The sequence below is a fragment of the Sorex araneus genome, chromosome 3 (genome assembly GCF_027595985.1).
Source record: "Sorex araneus isolate mSorAra2 chromosome 3, mSorAra2.pri, whole genome shotgun sequence".
Lineage (NCBI taxonomy): Eukaryota > Metazoa > Chordata > Mammalia > Eulipotyphla > Soricidae > Sorex > Sorex araneus.
Genome location: NC_073304.1, coordinates 15,672,988 through 15,696,429, shown reverse-complemented (window position 1 = coordinate 15,696,429; position 23,442 = coordinate 15,672,988). Strand labels below are relative to the sequence as shown.

Here is a 23,442-nt window from a genome sequence, read left to right as displayed (position 1 = left end):
AATGTATGAATGCATGAATAAAGTTCACTTTTTGAAATAGATTGAAAATCATAAAGATATGAGTTGTAGAAGCCCTTCCTTTTTTCATCCTAGACTGTTTCCTTTTCTTTAATCCTGTCAGTATACTCTCAACAAAATTCAACCTCTTTTCTTATCTACTCGCCACTGTTCTAAACACTCTGAAGGCCTCGTCTTGCAATTCCAGGTTATGAATATTATAATCAGTTCAGGGAAGGGGCATGAGGATCTCCCGAGTGTATTGGTAGTTTGTAGCGGTAATGAATGCATTCTCAATGGTTGTGAATTTGAATTCTTAACATTGGTTGCTTGTTCTAAACATGCCTCTTTATGTGAACCTACTGCACTAAAAACATGAGCACTCTTCAAATGTGTTAGAGAATTGTATGCTTGCCAGGAGAATAGCTTTTATTCTTTGGTTCATTTTTAATGATTTTAGTTCTGGACTGAATGGAGCCAGGAGATGATCAGCTGTTCAAATAACACGTTTCCTTTCTTTCCCTCCATCCTTCCTTTTGGCTTCCTTTCCATCATACCTTATTTTTTTTTTCTCTTTTAGTGAAGAAAAATATTTGTTTAATGAGAAAGTTCAAGGTTGCTTGGTTTAGACTTAGTGAAAAACATAGAAAAAATATTTTTAAGTTTGGAGGCAGCTATTGTTATGTATTTCCCACAAATTCCTTTGCTAATCCTCACATTTTGGACAGCTAATTATAGAAATCCCCTGATTGCTGTACAAACAGTATTTCTAACCTACCTTCAGGAATGTGGAAATGTGCACAGATCTCTAAATTGCTTTAGCATTTCCACATCATAACAGTGACATTGTAGTGTGGTGTGGTCTATGCATCCTACATCTGTGTGGGTTGGATTTTCAACACAAATTGCCCAACGCCAGAAGCTCGAAGCCCACTGAAACTTTTCCAGGATAATTTCTCAGGTGTGCTATTTCATTTGTATCTATTTATGCACCATGAGGTTCTGTCACAATCCAGCCAAGGCCGAAACCATTCAGGTTTTATTAAGTTTGTCCTCGTGTCATTATATTATGCAATTGGCAGTACTTATTGACGATTCCTATTTTCTGTACTATGGTTTTTATAGCCAGGGTTTATTAAGCGCTCCTGGAATACAGGTTCCTGGAATTAATTTTTAAGAAATCCTCAGCAGCAGCAGGAGAGCAACTCGTTTCAGAAAGCTTTTACATGATTTATATGCTTCGAGTCTCAGTTCCCGTGAAAAGAGTTAAATTAAGGTAAAGTATCCTGCAATAACTGCCGCTGTTACTGTCATCTTTAACAGACCAGAGGGCCAAGTCCTTGCTGTCTCGGATGAGCATTTGATGGAGGGTGATTTACACGGAGGCTTTTGAAATGCTGTTTTCTGCCCGTAAACGAAAATTTCTGTTTTCCCCTAGCATCTGCCTTGAAGTCATTCTTCATCATTTTTAGTTTCTTTTAGCAGAAATATACTCAATGCAGTATTCAAGCAAAGAGGAAAGTGGCGGAGGAACAAAGGGGAAAGTAAATTTTCTCAATGTAGAAAATTTACCTTCTGAAAATTACTTTTACGTCTCACATCCAGAGTTTTATAAATAAAACGACTTAACAATCTGGAGACACAAAGTGGCTTATTATCTTCTGGAAACAAGGTACCTTCGTGAGAAGCAGAGATTTGGGGGAGAGGAACTTGCAGCTAAAGCTTTGATGCTTCTCTCTTCGGAGCTTAGTTTCTCCATTTGATCCCACAGGGATACTTATGAAGAATTTCTTGAATCTCTTCTTTTGGTTTATATGTGACTCTTTCAGGTCACATGCACCATCTTTTCTGGCAAGTGTTTTCCTGATGTTCTACCCAAGAGTTCTTTACATACCTGATATGCCAAATACTCTACATATCCGATATCTTAAACTTAGAGTCTGATAACCCATATGGTGATTACTGCTGCCTTAGTGATAGAATTCTTTACCCAGTACCATGATCTTCTGCTTATTAATTTCTCTCCCCTCACTAAACTTTCAGCTTCATTAAGCCATAAACTATATCGTTGGTGCATAGACTGTGTACTCATTCTTGTGCCAAATAAGTATTTGATTAATTGAATGAATGAAAAGCAATTTGCTCTTTTGCACTTTCATGTTTTGGTGTCCATAGTGAGAAGCATGTTTAGATTCTGTCGGTTAGGATCTTATCTCTTGTGTTCAATTAAAAAAATCAGAACAATGATACGAACCTTTCAAAATGTTTGTCAGATAGTGTATACTAGTGGTTCTCAACTGAGTGATCAAGGTGCACCTCAAAATACACCTTTTTATATAATGATGTCTGGAGTTGTTTTTTATATTCATGGTTTCCAAATTAATTATAAAGCTCAGCTATAGTTGTGCTAGGGTTGAGAAATCCTGCGTAAATGAAATTGCATTTTCTTGATAGACCAGAAGTGATTTGATTTAGTTCTGCATATTGAAGTTTATCTATTCTGATATCAGTGATACTATTAATTGCACAAACAATAGATTTATAGTTATTTTTATGTTATTGCCATGTGTCAGTTATGCAATATTGAAGATTTTTCACTTAATAACTTCACATAGTTGTGTTAGAAAACTTTATTCTAAATTTTCAGATGTAGAGAAAACACGAAAAGAATAATTTATTAAGATCTTCCAGCTGTTAAATTTCAGAAGTAAGATAAGAATGCAGGATTTAGAGTTGTGATTTTTATACTATGCTGCACTACAACTATGGCATGGATTTCTGCCTTCAATATTTAATAGTAATCATAGCTGAAATATAAAGGATACACATACATCTCTATATGTATATTGTTTGTTTGGGTTTTTTTTTTCTTTTTTTTTCTTTTTGCTTTTTAGGTCACACCCCGCAATGCCCAGGGGTCACTCCTGGCTCATGCACTCAGGAATTATTCCTGGTGGTGCTCAGAGGGCCATATGGGATTCTGGGAGTAGAACTCGGGTCGGCCGCTTGCAAGGCAAACACCCTACCCACTGTGCTATCACTCCAGCTCCTGTTTTGGTTAGTCTTAAGGTCATACTTAGTGTTCAGGGTTTACTCCTTCTCTCTGTAATTGGGGATAACTCCTGTCATTGCTCAGGGAACCTGTGTGGGAGCTCAGGGTTGAACCCAGGTTGGCTGGGTGCAAGACAAGTGCCCTCCTTACTGTCCTATCTCTTAGGTCCATAAAAGATAGTTTCAAATAAAAATCATTATTGCAAAGGTGCTTGTAACGTCAGATGTGAGTTCAAAATGTGAGGTTGCACGAAGCCTGTGCTCAGTGGCCGAGAATTGCCTCCTCAGGCCTTCCCGTGCAGGGGAACCACAAGACAGGGAACTAAAGACTCATGGCCAAAGTGGCCAGTTTCATGCAGAGCTGTTAGCACGCCTGTAGAACACCTGTAGGGGTTCAAGGTACAGGAGTGCAGCGAGATGTGGTTGATCATTTACAGAGGCAAAGCATTTTGGCAGACGTAATTCTCTTGGGGGGATTAACTCAAGGAGACACTTTGTCTCTCGGGGACATCTATATTACTTTTCTCTTTTCCTTTAGTTGTATATATTAAGCAGTTAAGTTTACTTCTTATGAATACTTGCAGTTATTTGGATAAACGGAGTTAAAGATTCCTGGGCTTTGAGGGCAACCAAGGTTATTAAACCATAAGTCCCAGTCGAGGTCCTCAGGTTGTCCTTCCCCAAGGGGAACCTGTCTCTTAAGTCTTAACAGCTTGCATCAAGACTGTGCTTTTGTGCTTTCTAGATGGTCCCATTGGGATGCCAGGGTAGCTTTGCAGCTCGCCCAGGGTCCACCCCAGTCCCATGGTAGGACCTCCCTTTGTGGGATGTTACGAACTATGGCAACCAAAGCCTGATTCAAGTAATTATGATGGGTGTCCAGTCAATCAATGCCCAGATATTAGGAGCACAGCATTAATGGTATTTTTGTATTTAAGCAAAAAAAAAACATTGCTCTATAGTAAAATATGAAAAGGCTCTAGGGGAAATAAAAAAGCAAGACTTTCACTTCAATTATGAAGTCTAGAATCATCAGAAGTTTTGGTTTATACGCAGCCAAGACCAACTTGGGGAATGTAAAAAAGTAAAGCACAAAAGATAGGTTAAGGACTAACTTGAGGAATTAGGGATGCTCGTAAGAGCACTGTAAGCTTCTCTGGGAGGAGGAAAAGGGGCAAGTCACTGATGAAGCCTAAAACATTTAGGATTAATGTCCAGCAGTCAGATTTGCATGAATTTAAACACAGATACAGTATATTAACTGACATAATATGTAGGATATTGTTAAAATCTATTCTGCCTTTATGTTGTGGTATTCCTAAGAAGCTCACACAGGCCTGCGCACCGTATGTTTTCATTCACAGTCAAACTGTCATAGCTGATCAACACACCGTGAGCTAGATAGGCCTTTTCTTCAATTAAGGTGGATAAACAGTGACAGTCTGTCCCATGTAATCCTATTAGGGGCTTTCTTCAGAATCATTTCCTGCACTTGCAGAAGTATAAAAACCTCTCCTAAGTAGAGTGCACCTGCGGAAGAGCAAGGCCTGGGGCAAAGGGATGGCTCACAGGGACTCTGATCTCCAAGGGAGAGGACACGGTTCAAAGAGTGGAAAATATACATAACAATAGTCTAAAAATCCTTCCCTGCGTGCTTTATTGACTTCCAGTGATACCACTTTGAAGGAGTTAAGTGATCAACTTTTTTCAAGTAAATTTTGTCATCCTCAGGTAGAAGTTGTTTTTTCAGGGCCTAGAAATTTGACTTGTACATATAGAAAAAAAAAGCATTTTTCCCCCCACCCGGAGATTCAGAGGACCCAGAGCAGCTGTTTTTATTCCCGGAGGAAGTTCTGCTCATTATATACGAGTATCACACTTGGAAGATTTCTGTGAACTCTTTAAACATGTGTTAGATACTAGCGTTCACTCTCCTTTTGGTCTCCTCTGAAAAGTAAATGCTACTAGAACCAAATAATTTTTGTTTTTTAATGAATCATACTCTATAAACGTTGTGCCCCTCTCATTATAAATATCTCTTGAAACTCTCACCAGACATGAGTGCATGTCACTCAGGCAGACATTCTTCAAGAGTCCGTTGAGGCCAAGTGCAAGTGATCATTGCACTGTAAGAAGTGATTTATATAGAAGATGCAATTTGAGACTCTCTCCTGGGGAACAAATGTGATTCGAATGCCTCATGCCTTTACTCTGTTCAAAAGGGTCCTTTGACTTCACTTGCCTCTATTTTGTAGCGCTGCGGCACTGTCTGTAGCACTCTCATCCCGTTGCTCATTAATTTGCCTGAGTGGACACCAGTAACTTCTCCATTCTCAGACTTGTTGTTACTATTTTTCGCATACCGAATACGCCACAGATAGTTTGCCAACCTCTACCATGTGGATGAGATACTCTTGGTAGCTTGCCAAGATCTCTGAGAGGGATGGAGGACTCGAACCTGGGTCGGCGGTGTGCAAGGCAAACTCCCTGCCAGCTGTGCTATCCTTACATTTAATAAATGAAAACATTCAAATGATTTAATGAGATGGCACTGTGTTCAGCACATGCCTCTCAAATTTTAATGTACACACCTGATGCTCTGCTGACATGCAGTCTGTATTTCTAGCAACTTCCTAGGTTAAGCTCATGCTGACAAAACAAGGACCACACTTGCGTAGACAAGTATGAGAGTTTTCAGATGATTTGAAAATTTGAAAGGAGGGCTTAGAATAGTATCAAGCTGGTGATACTAAACTCATTTTTGTACTATCCATTGTTGAATTATAAATTATTATTTTAAGCTCAAAAGCAAATTTTTATGCAGGAATGGCTTCAGTGACCAACAATATTTTTTAATTTTTGAAAATTAAGTTACTTTTTGTGCAAATATATCTATTTTTTCCTCTGTTGTTCTCATTTTGTCTATGAAGATACATTCTCCTGCTTCTCAAAACAAAAGCATCTCTAAACACTAAAAAATGAACTTCACCATGTCTGTCATCAAAGTTGTTTCTTAGATGGTTTACAGTCTTTTGAATTGTAGAACAAATTTACAACAGTTTCCACACTTAAATATCACATATGTTGTTTTTTCCTTTTCTCTTTTAATTATGTTTCTAAAAATAGTTAAGAGAACAATTTCAAATGATTCCTCTGTGATTTTAGATATGAGTTATTTCGATCTCTGTGTATTGGTGAGAATTAGGAGACTTGAAGCTTGTCATGTCCTATCATGTTAGCTTATTTTGCAGGGAAATCAAATTTGGCACCTTTCAATTAACTTCTTTACCTCCCCAATCTAAAACCTGATGGAAAATACATTTGGGAATAAGGCACGATTACTATCTCAGATTGCCTTTACTTCCCCAACCATGTATTCTGTCTTAAAAGTTTGCTGAAAGTCCTTTAAAAACAGAAAAAATGGCTCACAGATGGGAAAAGGGCCATTGGTGTGAAGTAAATATATAAGAGGTGCATATTGGAATGCAGAATGTAAATATGATCCTGGATAGAGACAGGCAAAAACAATTTTCATTTTGAAGAGGTATATTCACAAGCATAACCTTGTTGAACTCATGTTTTATATATAATACATATATAAAATAGAATTATATATCTTTAATAATATATAACTATATAATACATTTATATATATAATTGATTATATAATTTATATTCATATCAACAAAATTATATATATAGGACAGCGGGTAGGGAGTTTGTGTTGCATGCAGCTGACCCAGGTTCGACTCCTCCACCCCTCTCGGAGAGCCTGGCAAGCTACCAAGAGTATTCTGCCTGCATGGTAGGGCCTGGCAAGCTACCTGTGGCGTATTTGACATGCCCAAAACAGTAACAACAATTCTCACAATTGAGATGTTACTGGTGTCCTTCGAGCAAATAGATGAACAATGGGATAACAGTGCTACCATGTTACTTTTATACTTACATATAATATATTACTGTCACTGTCACTGTCACCCCATTGCTCATCAATTTGTTCGAGTGGGTACGAGTAATGTCTCTCATTGAGAGACTTATTGTTACTGTTTTTGGCATATCCAATACACCACGGGTAGCTTGCCAGGCTCAGCCGTGCGGGCGCAATACTCTCAGTAGCTTGCCGGGCTCTCTGAGAGGGACGGAGGAATCGAACACGGGTCGGCTGCATGAAAGACGAGCCCCCTATCATGCGCTAAACAAAATTATATGTACTTTTATATGTAACAAATATATACCTATAATAAATATATAATATATGCATATATATAATGCATATATATATTCTTTTATTTTCTTTAGTTTGGGGGTACATCTGACAGCTCTCAGGGGGTATTTTTGACTCTGTTCTCAGGAAGGATATTGGATGGTGTTTGGTGGACCATAGACTGAATTGTAGATTAAATCTTGATCAACTTCAAACTTTTGCCTGAGCTTGGGTCACTCTGAAGGGAATTGCCATGGTAAATCTCACTAAACTTGGAGGTCTCATAGGTAAGCACAGGCCACGGCATTGACCATTCTATTTGGTAACTTGAGTGTGACTGATTTTGAAGCACGATAATGATGAGGCAAGACATGAGAAAGGAAAGAGAAATCAGGTGGGCCATCAGCTTCAGTTCAGCAGTATTCTTCTTTCAAGATGGCATTCTCAGTTTCATCTTGCCATTGTTCCTTTCAGTCGATAAAAAGTTTCACTCATATGTGGAATATAAAGTAGCAGAGAGGTACGAGCTTGCAATGATGCAATTTCTGGCAGAAATTTCTCTGGACTTAGTTACTAAAATACTAAAATACAGAAATCCAAAACTGCGCGGCCACTCAACCTCATATCTCTTTATTCTCAGCAATGGAAAACAAATTATCAAATGCTTCCTTTTCAGCAGGTGTGACTTTGGGGGGAGAAACTTCAAACAATAATAGTGAGTTTTTTGTTGAAATATTGAATGCAATCAAAGTAAAGTGAAAGTAAAGTTAAATTTTAAATTTTTTCAGCTACACAGGTGGGGTGGGGGTCTGGGGGAGTTGGGGGGGATGTATACCGTGATTCTTGGTGGTGGAATATGTGCACTGATGAAGGGATGGGTGTTCGAGCATTGTATAACTGAGATTTAAACCTGAAAGCTATGTAACTTTACACATGGTGATTCAATAAAAAATAAAAAAAAGACCGCTAAAAAAAAAAAGTTTCACATTTTTTGCCCCTAACATTTTTATTACTTGTTCAATCATTTGGTGTATTTTGACATGAGGAGACAGAATAGGACCACTTGGAAGTGGAGGTGATCATCCTCCTTTGGCTCTGGGAATTCAGCTATGCCTATCTCTTTTGATGTGAAAATAGTTACCTAAGAAAAGGTGCTGATTGGGATGCAAAACTCACAGAATCAGCAATGGTAGTGAGAGGCAAAGGCATCATCTTCTTTCTAAGATAAGATACTGCAGTCATTCATTTCTTGAATATTCGTGAACTCAATGATTATTACTTAAAATATCACTAGACGCCAACCTTCTTGACAGGGTGACGCATGGATGTTGAAAGACTTGTAGTCAAATCAGCACTACCTGATTTGTCAGTTACCTCCACTAACTGACTTTTTTTTCTCTACTTTTCTACAACAGATTTCAGATTGAGCTTCATCAAGAGGTTCATAGGCTGATCAACGCGGACACGATCCACAACAGAATAAGGGAATCCCTCCAGCCCAGTTGCACCCTCATGGACCACTAATATTTTGGCATCACCCCTTTACCAGTGTGGAAAATTCTCACAATCAAGTTTTATTTTTGCACATGGAGGACAGAAGCAAAGAGGGCAATAAAGGCTGATAAAACCAGAGGCCTCAAAAGATTTTTTTTCCACTGTGTGGGCCTTCGAGACTTTTCCTCTAGCTGCAGTTTTGGACTTTGACAGAATCCCATTCTGTCCTTTTCGGTTTTGGTATCTGGTTTTTGTTTTCATTTTGTTTTGTCACTTTTGATTTCCCCCATCACAGTGTATTTTATTTCTGTACTTCAGAAATGGGCCTGCAGACCACCCAGTGGCCCAGCCGTGGGGCTTTTTTCCTGAAATCTTGGCTTCTCATTTCCCTGGGGCTCTACTCACAAGTGTCAACAGTCTTGGCGTGCCCTAGCGTGTGCCGCTGTGACAGGAACTTTGTCTACTGTAACGAGCGAAGTTTGACCTCAGTGCCTCTTGGGATCCCGGAGGGCGTAACCGTACTCTACCTCCACAACAACCAAATTAATAATGCTGGATTTCCTGCAGAACTGCACAATGTACAGTCGGTGCACACCGTCTACCTTTACGGCAACCAACTGGATGAATTCCCCATGAACCTTCCCAAGAACGTCCGAGTTCTCCATCTGCAGGAAAACAACATTCAGACCATTTCACGAGCCGCGCTAGCCCAACTCTTGAAGCTGGAGGAGCTGCACCTGGATGACAATTCTATATCCACAGTTGGGGTGGAAGATGGGGCCTTCCGGGAGGCGATCAGCCTCAAGTTATTGTTTCTTTCCAAGAATCACCTGAGCAGCGTGCCTGTGGGACTTCCCGTGGACTTGCAAGAGCTCCGAGTGGATGAAAATCGGATTGCTGTCATTTCCGACATGGCCTTTCAGAACCTCACGAGCTTGGAGCGTCTGATTGTGGACGGGAACCTTCTGACCAACAAGGGCATCGCCGAGGGCACCTTCAGCCATCTCACCAAACTCAAGGAATTTTCCATCGTCCGGAATTCACTCTCCCACCCGCCTCCTGACCTTCCCGGTACGCATCTGATCAGGCTGTGCCTGCAGGACAACCAGATCAACCACATCCCCCTGACGGCCTTCTCCAATCTCCGCAAGCTGGAACGGCTGGACATCTCCAACAACCAGCTGCGCATGTTGACGCAGGGTGTCTTCGATAATCTCTCCAACCTGAAGCAGCTCACAGCCCGGAACAACCCCTGGTTCTGCGACTGCAGCATTAAGTGGGTGACAGAGTGGCTCAAATACATTCCTTCCTCCCTCAACGTGCGGGGTTTCATGTGCCAAGGGCCTGACCAAGTCCGGGGCATGGCCGTCAGAGAGTTGAACATGAATCTTTTGTCCTGCCCCACCACGACCCCCGGGCGGCCCGTCTTCACCCCGGCTCCGAGCACCGCGGCTCCCACCACTCCACCTGTGCCCGCGCCCTCCGACGCACCCCGCGGCTGGGGCTCTACACCCCTCACCCCCACGCCGTCGAAGCTTCCCACCGTCCCCGATTGGGACGGCCGGGACAGAGGCACCCCTCCGATGTCCGAGCGGATCCAGCTGTCCATCCAGTTCGTGAACGACACGTCCATGCAGGTCAGCTGGCTCTCTCTCTTCGCGGTGATGGCCTACAAGCTCACGTGGGTGAAGCTGGGCCACAGCCTGGTGGGGGGCATCGTGCAGGAGCGCATCGTCAGCGGGGAGAAGCAGCACCTGAGCCTGGTGAACTTGGAGCCCCGGTCCACCTACCGGATTTGTTTAGTGCCGCTGGACGCGTTCAACTACCGCGCGATGGAAGACACCGTCTGCTCCGAGGCCACCACGCACGCCGCGTACTCGAACAACGGCAGCAACACGGCGGAGCACGCCACCTCCCACAGCCTGGGCTCCCCCTTTCTGCTGGCGGGCCTGATCGGGGGTGCGGTGATCTTCGTGCTGGTGGTCCTGCTCGGCGTCTTCTGCTGGCACATGCACAAAAAGGGGCGCTACACCTCCCAGAAGTGGAAATACAACCGGGGCCGGCGGAAAGATGATTATTGCGAGGCGGGCACCAAGAAGGACAATTCCATCCTGGAGATGACGGAAACCAGCTTTCAGATTGTCTCCTTAAATAACGATCAGCTCCTTAAAGGAGATTTCAGACTGCAGCCCATTTACACCCCAAACGGGGGCATTAATTACACAGACTGCCATATCCCCAACAATATGCGCTACTGTAACAGCAGTGTGCCAGACTTGGAGCACTGCCATACGTGACAGCCAGGGGCCCACCCCCGGCGTTCTCAAAGTGGACCGTGAAACTCTGGAGAACAACACACGTGTGCGCACAGACTGACACGCAAATTACATTTGATAAATGTTACCCAGATGCATTTGTGCATTTGAATACTCTGTAATTTATACGGTGTACTATATAATGGGATTTAAAAAAAAAAAGTGCTATCTTTTCTATTTCCAGTTAATTACAAACAATTTTGTAACTCTTTGCTTTTTAAATCTGAAAAAAAAAAAAAACCTAGTTGCTGATGTACTGTACAGGGTTGTACAATGAGAACCCAAGCCCAAGGCAAAAGAACGAGTGATTCTTCCTCATGATGCTGATTAACCACTTGGCTGTTGAAGCTGTCACAGTGAATTCCTCTGCTAGAGTTGCTGTTCAGTTAAAAGGGCAGATTCCAAAAGGACTCGCGAGTGTAGCATAAGTCATATGGGTGAAACAAGAAATGGCCAAGATATCTTTGTGCTATTTCTATACTTCCTGATCTGGAAGAAACGTTTAAAAAAAAATTTCAAAATATAAGAAAGGAGGTAGTTACCCTGATTTGACCCCGAGCAGGAAATACAGAAGCATCACGAGGAAGTCAGTTCCTGTGAGATAAGTTAATCCAACCCGATAGAATCAAGAAAATGAGATGAAATTGAAGAGACCTTCAAATCTGGGGGTTGGCTTTCTGACTAGGAACTTAGACATCACTCCTTATGTTTCTTTGGCCCTATGGGGAAACGGCGTTAGAGATCTGAGTCTAATCTTGGTCATCCTAAGGGACAGGTCTGGGGTCCCAGCAAGAGAACTCACTTTGAAAGAGTTACTATTCAAATGATATGTCAGGTTGAATGACATTTGACAGAACTATATTCTAGAATACTTTTTTTAGAAGAGGCTAATAAAATAATGGGAAGAATTATATTGAATGGAATTATTTTTGATAATGAGAATTATTTGGGTAGATTCTTCGCGGCTATGTCAACATGATATTTAAGCCAAACAGAGATCAACGTTTGTATTATACTCAAACACCATGTAATTTAAAGAACTTATTGGTACCATGTAGAAAACAAAAGCAAGTGATCAGTGGTTCTGCTATACTTTATCAACTGACTTGGTTAATGTCATGTTGACATAGCTTGCATTAATACCTTTATCCCCGGGCAAATTTTTGTCTTCCAATCACCTCTCCCATATTTTCATAGTTAGCTGTTTATGCCACATTTGTTTGCTTCATCCTCTGCTCAAAATCTGAAAAAAACAATCATCAATGCCAGTTTTAGTTGCACAATAAATTTATCAATATAAATTTAAACACTTTAAAATGGATACTAACTTTCACTGCTAACAATTCTGTAAGGATACTTCAAAGCTGGCCAAAACAATGTATTTTTTGAAGAAGCAATACCAAGTTTCCACCTTGGTCTGACTTTGATCCTGTTCCATTTTTGAAATTTCATTTATTTCTTTTCAATCTCGTATGTTCCTCTTCTTTGGGAAATGTGGAAGGATAATCAATCTTATATTAACCAGATAACAGATGAAAAATGAACAAGTCTGAAAATGAAGGCTTGTTCTCTTTGTATGAGACAAGCAGGGCATCAAGCAGAAAGCATAGAGAAGAGAGGGTTTCCTATGTTTAATTTTAGATATTTTGATAAATCTTCAAAAAAGCATATGTAATTTACTCCTTCCCATCCCTTACATGTAGAAGGGCTATAGATCACATACATTACTTTTTAAAAGTACATCCTTGGAAAATTATTTTTAAAATAAATCATCAGCATTTCACCCTGTGTTGCTTATTTCCTGTTCAATGGCCATTATTTTAGGAACCCACAAAGTTAATATCATTTTTTTGCTTTCTCTTTCTCTTCCTCTTAACAAAATAAAACTGTGATGTGTCTTCTTTGTAAGAGTTTAGGTATAAAATGCTATGCAAGTTTTTTCTTTATAGTAAGAGCTTTATTTTCTTTAATAATATATCCCCAACTTATATGTTTTAATATCCTTTGTCCCTCAGAATAAGCAGAAAATATAACTAAAGCTTATAATGTTGTAGAAACAAGAATCGAAACTGTGCAGTTGAGCTAAAACTAGCTATAATTTTTTTTAATGAATTTTAAAATGACTTTGGTCTCCATCTTAGTCTATTAGCTAGTGAGTTTGGGTTTTTGCTTTTTTAAAGCTAGGTCTACACAGCAAAGGAATGAGACAATCTATGAAGGGGATCAGTGTAGTAGCACTAAGTCATCTAAAATGTGGGACAATGATATGGGATTTTGTATATTTCTGGATAATTCCCTTCTGCTGTCCTTTTCCCCTTTGGCTGTATAGATAAAACTATGTGTTCAAACGATGGTACTTTGACTTTTGAGGTTTTTATTTTTTCTTTTTATCCAAAAAGCAATCATCCTCATTTATTTTTATTGTGTGTATACTCCCAACTGGGAACTTCTGCTGCTGAAACTTCTTTGCATTGGGCCAAGAAGACCAAGATTGGAAAGGTTTCTATAATATCCTGTAGGGTTCACAGAACTATTTGGGGTTTAAGTGGTACAATAGAGACCCTGTCATCTAAAAAAGGTTCAATAATTTGGTTTCTTTACTAGAGTTTTTCTAAGATAGAACCTAGTTACAGTATTTATTTTAATCTTGTATACAAAGTGATGTAGACTACTAAAATAAAAATCAGACTCCCTTTTCGATTAGGATGTCTGGGGTTCTCAGCTAGAACAGGATGGAGAGTACATCATGGGATGTTTTAGTTTCTTCTGTGTCGTAGGACAGCTGATGACATCCATCAGTGGTGGATTGTGCCTCAATAGGCACTTTCAGATATGACAAGTGCTTTTGCTGACATATCAGCTCTGTACCGGGAAATCTTGTTGCCACTATTTGATAGCTTGAGAAAACTAGTTAAAAATTGACCTTGGCAGCAAAAGACTATGGAAAGAACAAAATCAGGTCCAAAACTCTGCTCACAAGTTTATAAGAAGCAAAGTCTGCCTGACCCAGTGAAGTGGTTTCAGAAGTAGGAGACAGTGGCCAGAGTTGGGTAATTGTCACAGTGCAAAGGAAATCCTAAAAGGAAAACGGTTAGCCATGATCACACTTATATCATTTATCATTCTTCATACCTGGAGTTGTCATTAACACCTACTTTGGGGAGAGATGTGTTTGACGGTGGAATGACCTACACTTCTCTTGACACTTGTCATTTGCTTTAGCAGTCATCACTGAACAGTCACAGGCAGTGTTGACAAGGAGTGTTCTCCCTGACACTTTTTTTTTCTTGTGTCCAGCAAAAGACATTCTCCCCTGTAAGAAATAATGAGATTCCTAATTATCTGGATGTTGATGGAAAAATATTAGACATATTCCCCATGATTAAAAAGAGTATCCGAGGATTAAAAAGGAAAAAAAAAAGAATGTAATGTGACTAGTCTCTACTAATGTACGAATGATGTAGCTGATGCTATAGCTCCTTGTTTTACTCTTGCATATTGCCACTGTCTTAATAATTTCACTAAGAGTCAGAACTTCCCAACCCAGGACAGAAGACAAACAGTGTAAATTGTGAGCTGAGCATCTATTCCAACACAAGACGACAGTGTAGCAATACAATTGACAGGGAGCCAATATTGTCCTTGATCATCAAAGCTGGACTTGCAGAGTCCATTGCAACATTCAGCAATGCACGGAGAAGTCAGTGAAGTGGTGAATTTCCTCTCAGCTTCCTTGTTTATATTTTTGTCTGGTTTATCACAAGGAGACCTTAAGTTTTCCTTTCAAACATACATGAGAGTCATTGTTTTTCTCACGACTTACCTTTATAGCTGCATGCTAAAAGTAAAAGCAGTGAACAGAACTCCAAAAGAGAAAAAGACCCAGGCACAAAACAAAAGAAAACAAACAAAAAAGAACACCTTCTAGGTCTTTGAATTGTGAAACCTTGCCTGATGCTCTATTTTTTTTTAAGGGAAATAGTAATGTAGGAAGCTGTTATTTGCTTTCTTGAATTTCTTTGTCAATAGGAGATGCTTGCCACTAATTGTGGAAAGTTTGGGGAAGTATGACACTTGTTGCAGCAAACCAGATTCTTTTGCTCTAGTTTTGTTTTCTTCTCATTTTCTAGTAGCACACCTCCCCGAAGAGCACAAAGCAAGAACATCCCACAGGCATTTTTAAATGCAAATGAAACACATGTTGCGTGTGCACACACAAAAACACACACGGAGGCATTTGTAAAATGTCCATGGGATGTAAGATTTATAACCTGGCTGAGGCAAGGTAAAGGCTTGTGTCCACTGTGTGTCCCTCAAAGGACCAGTATATATTCACTGAAAGTTACTCCTGATGATTTGTTATTGTTTAAACCATATATTGATTTGCTTTTGGTTTGCATTCAGTGCGTTCTCTCTGACAAGGGACTGCAAGAGGCTGGAAAATTATACATCACGATCCTCCGAGACCTACTATGTCGCACACTTTGTTAACTAAAATTTCACTCTACGCTATACAGTACCTTGTTGATATATTCAGTAAAGGCTTATTTTAAAAGAAAACCACTTTGTGTTCATCTAAGTTCATTGGGGGTCAGTCAAAACTTGCTTTGCAAACGTCAAGAGGCATGAGGGATGCCTTCTGGTGGAGGCACCCATCAATAGGAGGATGGCAGGAAGGAGGAGATGAAGGAGGAGATGAATATTCAGTTCCTCCCACCTTGAAGACAACTTCTATCTTTTAAAGGATCTCCAAACGTTCCTTGTGTGTGTTTATATGAAATCCTCTTGTTCTTTACTATTTCCGGTCTGAGTTGTGTCTTCCTATGAATACATGCACACACGGAGCATACTACTCTGTATTTGTGAAATCTTTGCTACTTAGAATACAGAAAAGCACTGCTATAGCTGTCCAATCTGAACAGCCCTCCCTACTTCATATTATAGATGTATAAATAGAGTTGGATTTCAGTGTCCATTAAAAAATAATTTCAATAGTAATTTTTCACTTTAGTATTATTTATAACTACTCTACACATGCATTCAGTGGTCATTCTTGAAAATATATCCATGTTCATCTTAGACTTTGAGTTGTTATCATGATTTATCCAAATCCCTCTAATCTTTCTTGGTCATTTAGCAATGATGCATTTGACAGAGATTGAATAAAAAATAAAGCATAACACCTTAGATAGCTTATATTATTGGGAAAATTAACCATTTAAGGAAAGGGTAACACTGATTGTTATTACATTTGGGAAATTTTGTGTAAAATACCATTACTATACTTGATAATTTTCAACGAGGTTTTCAGATCTTACTCTGAGGTTGTCTCAAAAAATACCATTTATTCAAAAAAAGTCTATACATTCTTTCAACACTGTGCTGTTAGCTACTCTTGAAAACATCATCAAAGAATAAAATATACTCTCAGCAAATCAAGAATACCTTTTAGGCTATCATGCTTATTAAAGATTTTTTTTAACCAATGTATTTACTCATTGCATACAATTGTGTTAGGTTCTACTGGGAATTTAGAGAAAAATATGGTTATGCAAAAGAGCTCACAAATAATTGTAATAATACTCATTTCTAGTTCATTCCAGTGTCTCTGAATCCTTCTAATGCCTTTAAATATTTTCATTAAAGTCAACAGAGTCGGGTAAGAAAAGAGAGAGACAAACTTATAGGTAAATTTGATAATGTCTCCATCATACCTACCATGTGATCTTAAATAGGTGTGAACAGAGTAATAGTGCATTAATAAAATGAGAAATAAATTTGGGTGAAAAAATTTTGATTTATAACAAGCAGTTGAAAAGTTAGGACTTTTGTAATTATAAAGCTAACCTCTGAAATGTTCAGTGAGCATCAGATTGAAAATCGATGTAAAATAATAAAAGCACCTCCCAAATATTGAACTCCTGCATATAGGTATGACCTTACTTAAAATTGAGTAAAATGAGCTTTAATACAGCTCATCACATTGATCCTTTAACCTTGTAATGTGCAGTCTCTTAATTTTTTGATACTATACAATAGATTTCTAAGATGGGAAGTGGTTGCATAATTTTTCTAGTTCTTGAAAATCAAGGGGATATTTAAAAATCCTCGAAATACTAAAAATGTTTTATGTCCCCTGATCAGTTATTCATGTTTTTATAGAAATTCTGTTTTGTGTTTTATGGCTGCACATGTATATGATTTGAAAGCTCCAAATGAAATTAAGATAGAGCTACACCCCTAGGATTACTCCTAAAACTATTAAAAGAACTTAAGTAAACTTATTTTTAGAAACAAATTTGTTCCATACTTGAGTTTGCTCTGAAGTGTTTACTTTTATGCCAGTATCTATTCTATCTCAGAACATTTGAAACTGGATTCTACTATAGCACATATGAGGTGTTTGTTAGAGAATATTTATATCATGCTTTGCTTTAGTTATACTGAATAATAAGTATTAAGAATTTTAATGCACATTACAAATGATATGCCATTTTTTTGTGCACACACCAATTAATGATCCTGTTTGTACATTTTGCTGGTATAAATGCTACTCCAGATGAATTTTTAAACATTTCTTTGGGGACAATTTTATCTTAATCATAGTCCATATGGAGTCTGTTTTTCTTAATCAAGTATAAATTTCTGGGACAGTCTATTAATTCCCCAGTTTAGGTAGTAGGGATCTTTGTTGCTTTAGTTTTGCTTTTATCCAGTACATACTTGCTAAAGCCTGGTAGATTTGGGTGCTGAGTAAGACTGTTTTCGAGGACAGCTACCTATATGAATCAGCACAAATCTCTCTGGAAGCTGCTGTTATTTACCTGGCCCGGGCTTTTCTTGCCTTGTTTTCACGTTTCCTCTGAGTATTCAAACAACGTGTTTAAATAACCCAGTCACACAACTGATCCTGGAACTTACATGATGACTTAAGTGTTTGCTTCTCTCAGTTTCTCAAATCTGTTATACCAAAGACCCTTTGTCCAGTCTCGTTCCAATTCAGTTTCACGTATGTACTATAGAACCGAGGATCATCTATATCGAGGACCTGATTGTAGTTTTGAGTCTTGCTTTTAAAGTATCTCATGACTACTATTTTGAAGAGACAATTCAGATACTCGCTGTGGCATGTGTGTCCTACCACATGGTGATCTGTGCTCTCCCTCACCAGCTGAAGCCCCCACATTTAATTAATTTGTAAAATAAAAGGCTGGCTGGATAGTACAGTGGGTAAGGCTCTGTCCCCCAGCACCCCAGATAGTCTCCCAAGTACCTTCAGGAATGATCTCTGAGCAAAGATCCAGGAGTAAACCCTGAGCACTGCGGGGCCTGGCCCCCAAACTAAAAGAGAAATAAATGAAAGTCAAACCAAGCTGAAACACCTTTAAATAGTTTCCAGTCTGTCTCTAGAATTCAAGCTTCATTCTGCTCTAATTGTGTTCAAACTCTTATTTTTTTGATATCTTTTGATTAGTGCCATATTCCTCCACCAAGTTACAATTCTAATGCTCTCCCTTCTCTCCTTCCCTTCTTCCCCTTATCTTGGCAATAAAACAACAACAACAACAACGACAAAACAAAAGCTTTCTGGACACGTTGCATTAGCTCTATAACCCCTAAATTCATACAATGTTGCAATGCATTCATTTCGAGCAGCTATATTTATGAAGTTTTGTGTAGGTCTGTGTCATGCATTTGCTCTGGGATTCCTAGAGACAGAATCAATTGTGTGAATTATGGTTTTATTATTTTTTTTTGCTAGTGCTGAGTTTGGTGGTATAACCAACCTCTGGCAGACCTCCTGCACATGTATGTAGCTTATAGAGCCTTTCAGTGACCTCAGGGTTCCTGTGGAGTCAGCTGTAACTTAGAGGAGCAAGTAGGATAACAACTTCCTGTCAGTTCCCTAAGGATGGATGAGTTTTAGAAGCATACAAATAAATTTTTGTTGGTGAAATGTTATATTATTATATGGGTTTCAGGTGAAATCATTCTAAATCAATATCCTTTTGCTCTATTTATCCATTGTTCATCTTCCCTTGGGTGACTTCATTAAAAGCCTCAGAAAGATATCTATAATTATGAATTATGCAAAGTAAGCCTTACTCAAAAGTTGCATTATATATTTTCCAAGAAAGAGCAAAGATATTTTCTAAAAAATATTCCTGGGTTATTCTCTAATATTTTTCACATGAATTTTATTTTTCTGGTTATTTGGTGGACATACATTAATCAGACTTGAAGGCATCAGATGAGATCAGACTTTGTTTACACCCACAGGGAGGGCTGAGAGAACTATTAAAATGATTTGAACAATGTCCTTTTTATATTTTACTGACAGCTTCAAAGCTCTGAGTCAGCTTGCATAAAGCTGACTCAAAACTATAAATAAATGTCTTAAAGAATTATCTTGCCACAAAATGTCACCATTGTGAAACATATACAAAGTATGTGTAGACAGAATCAAGTAAAACATTTTGACAGTGTGCTAGTTGAAATAGATTCCTCACATGTAAAAAGCAGAGAGAGATTACTATTTTTATTTGAATCAACATTATAAAAAGTCATTACCCACTGATAAGTGGTAATGACTTATCTTGTATTGAATGTCAAATCTTGTATTGAAAAATAGGATATATATCATTTAAAGGCTCACATCATGTGAGCTTAGTAATTTTCAGGAGAATAAACAATATTTTTGGAAGTCATATTCTTACAAAAGAGATGGTCAAGATGAGTGATCATTAGGAATTCAGAACTAAGTCAAGGTGACATTTCAGAAGTCTGCCTCTCTTATTGATCTGTACATTTGCCTAAATAATAACTTGTACTACAAGTGGCCATCAGTTTCTTTTACCTTAAGCAGAGATAGTAAAGTGAGGTTTAACATGCATGGTTGTTTTAATAATTAAAATGATGTGGTGCTATTAAGGTGATAGCTTTCTGTCTTAAAAAGCATTGTGCCAAATAATATCATTACATTTCCATTGACTATATGAACTACTGAGACTTCAACATCCACACTTTGTTGGGAGCAATGATAATAGCAATGAGATGGAAGAGTTTTAAATGTTCAACACTATCTATATATCATCTATCTATCTATCTATCTATCTATCTATCTATCTATCTATCTATCTATCTATCTATCTATCTATCGTTTGTTTCTTTTGTTTTGTTTTCAATATCATTGGGGAAGGTGATGGGAGATTTGTAGCCATATCCAGTGTTCTCAGGGCTTACTCCTGACTATACTTAGGGATCACTTCTGGTTGTGTTCAAGGAATCATATGAGGTGCCTGGAATCAAACAAGGCTCCATCATATAGAAGGAAAGTAATTCAATATCTGTACTCTCTCTCCAGCAAGCCACTTTAAATTTTGTGTTTTGTTTGCAATCTAGTCATGAATCTCCTTTGTCTGGGTCATGTTTATTTTTTCTCTTTTTGTACATTTTCTGTGGCTGGTAATTAAAATAGCTTCAAAACTACTATCTCACTAGAATTCCTCTTAGCATCACTTTCTATTTGATTCTTTCTTTCTTTGCTCAAGAAGTACAGAAGGTCATGCATTTAAACACTAGGGGGGAAATACTTCCACTTCCAGTCCTTGACTGCAGAGTTTAATTGGTTCCAAGGCAATTATTTAGCAGGTAGAAATCAATACTGGCATTCCTGTGGTCTACAGCCAAATTCTGTTATTCTTGGCAAGAGTCTGTTTGATAGATTGGCTCCCAGCTCTTTCCATTGTTGTCTTCTGCATATCATCTCTAGTTAGTGAAGCTACTATTGAATCTGAAGCAAGGGGATCTATTTGTGTTGTATAGATAGAAGTTACATTTCTAGAAAAGTAGCAGCACACTCTAATGAATGGGAAACTAAAACAATGAAGCAGTCACTTTAATTCTAAGTTTAAAATGTCCAGAACTACATTCATTTTTGTTTTGACCCACACTAAACTTTTACCTTGGCTACATTTGTGTTTCAATTCCCTCAAATTTACAGGCAGTAATTGCAGTGTTTCTAATAGCCCAGTGTTAGACACCATACTAAATACAGAATTAATGTCATCTGCTTTCAGACATACATGAATAAATGCCTAAAAAAGTTAGAACAGATAGTTCAGATTTCCCCTGCATCTTGTATTAGATCATCCAACTCCTGGCTTGCTTCTTATAGTCCATGGGTACTTACATTAGTACTTGAGTTATATTGGACTTTTAATTTTGTTTCATAGTTTTTAATTTTCCATAACATTTAGATTTAGTTAACCGAACAGATTTATGTTTCATATTCTTGTAAATTTTAGTATGGGATAAAAATGGAACATATAGTGATTCCGTTTTAATGATTTTTTAAAGACTGATATGTCATGTATTAGTTACACAAAAGTAAAGTTGGTATATTTGAGAGGCAGCATGCATATTCATTAAAAACAGGCATTGTGTATTCACAAAGAATCCCCAAATTGTACTTGTGTGGTATTATCTTATTTTCTTGGACCTGAATTTTTCATTTGTGAAACAGCATGATAATACTTGTGAGGATTCAATGAGATTTCTGACAAGCATTCAACATAGTGACTGCAATGCATTCAAACCCATTATGGATAAAAAATTATGAATGAATACAAAGAGAAGCAAGTGGAAAACAAACTCATTCTTATTTAGTCAATTACTATTCCCTAAAAACAAAGCAGTTCAAACTTTATTATTTAGCATATAGCACATTGGGTAGGGCATTTGCCTTGCACGCAGCCGACCCTGGTTCAATTCCTTTGCCCTTCTCGGAGAGTCCGGCAAGCTACCGATAGTATCTCGCCCAAACAGCAGAGCCTGGCAAGCTACCCGTGGGGTATTTGATATGCCAAAAACAGTAACAAAAAGTCTCACAATGGAGACGTTACTGGTGCCCACTCGAGCAAATCAATAAGCAAAGGAATGGCAGTGACAGTGACAATATATTTTTAAAACATTTGGTTTTAATAAAAATATCAAGATAGATTTCCCTATTATAAACACTGGATAAAATAAAAAAGAATTTAGAATATTGAATGCATTGTCTATCTCTAAACTTTTTATGTGATTGCTATTAAACTTCATAAATTCAACACAAAAAGAATTATGAGGAGAAATCTGGGGATATGCTGATCTGATAGTGTTATTTATTTTTGGTGAGATAGAACAGATTTTTAACACAAAATCTGACACTTCCTTTTTATTAGAGCTTAGAAAAATCATAGAATTATGGATGATAAATTAAGAAATGGGCTTTGGAACATGTGGAAAATATTAATTTCCAGGACTTTCAGTACATTTATAAAGCTTCTTCATAGCAGATAACAATAGAATGTTAATTTCAAAATGTTCTGCTTTAAGGCAGTTATCCAGGAATCTGTGTCAGCAAATGATAAATTCAGTTGATTATATCACATACCTGATTATAATAGTGAATCATAATTTTATTAGTAATGTTTATAACATAGACTTTCTGATAATTTATTCAATTCTAGTGATGATTATTTTAAATGAATGCCTTTTAATTAAGTAGTTGGAAAGTGATCCTTGAGATTCTGATTGAGGTATTGTCATCTATTCATCTCTTAAGAACTTTTATTTATGGTTCTCCTTCATTAGCTCTTTGTCATGAAAATTTTAGATCATTAATTCCATAGTGGGGATTTAATAAAGTATAAACAAATTATTAAAAGAATTCTTTTTGAAACAGTTATGCTTTTATTCTATCAAGATCAAAACTTGAATTTTAAGTGAACTTTATCAAACATTATGAAATTCTGTAATCATGATTTTTTTCCAAATATTGAAATTCTACCTGGCAATTAGAAACCTTGGTGATACTACTTAAACACAAGAGAACCAAAGGTAAAATCACCCAAAAAAAGCACTGGTGGAGAGAGGCCTTAAGTGTGAGCTAGGAAAACAGACTAAAGTGCCATAAGGACAATGTAAAGAGTATGCTGAAATTTGGAGGTGGTGTTGTACTTTGTCTTCTATAAACAATAATATTAACACATAACCATGTTACCTCAAATACAATAGACACACATACATAAATATATTCCAAATATATGAATATTTCCTAGAGAGAGGAATGCAAAACTTCAAATATATGTTTTTGAAACATTTTATTATTTTCATTAATGAATTAATAGAAAGTCTATTTTGTTAAAAAAGAATATAACCTGAAAAATGAACATAAAACATACCAACATAAATTGGAAATGAAAATAAAAGATTTTCATGAAATAGCAACTAATTCAACATGCAAAACTTAACATAAACACGCACAGAAATATTAGTTTGTAAAGCAGTGATAATAGGGTTGGCAAGTAAATCACAGTGTGACAGAGTTTTAGAAAA

At 37.9% G+C, this 23,442-nt stretch overlaps 1 protein-coding gene across 2 annotated transcripts in view; it reads left to right on the top strand.

Annotated features, from left to right (window-relative positions):
* Window positions 1–13,762, top strand: part of FLRT2 (fibronectin leucine rich transmembrane protein 2) — a 105,256-nt gene extending 91,494 nt beyond the window's left edge. For both annotated transcript variants that reach the window (XM_055130314.1, XM_055130313.1), the window contains exon 2: window positions 8,671–13,762. In XM_055130314.1, the coding sequence (XP_054986289.1) occupies window positions 9,070–11,046 (1,977 nt within the window). In that variant the 5' untranslated portion in view covers window positions 8,671–9,069 and the 3' untranslated portion in view covers window positions 11,047–13,762. The remainder of the gene's footprint in view (window positions 1–8,670) is intronic.
* Window positions 13,763–23,442: the final 9,680 nt, after the last annotated feature.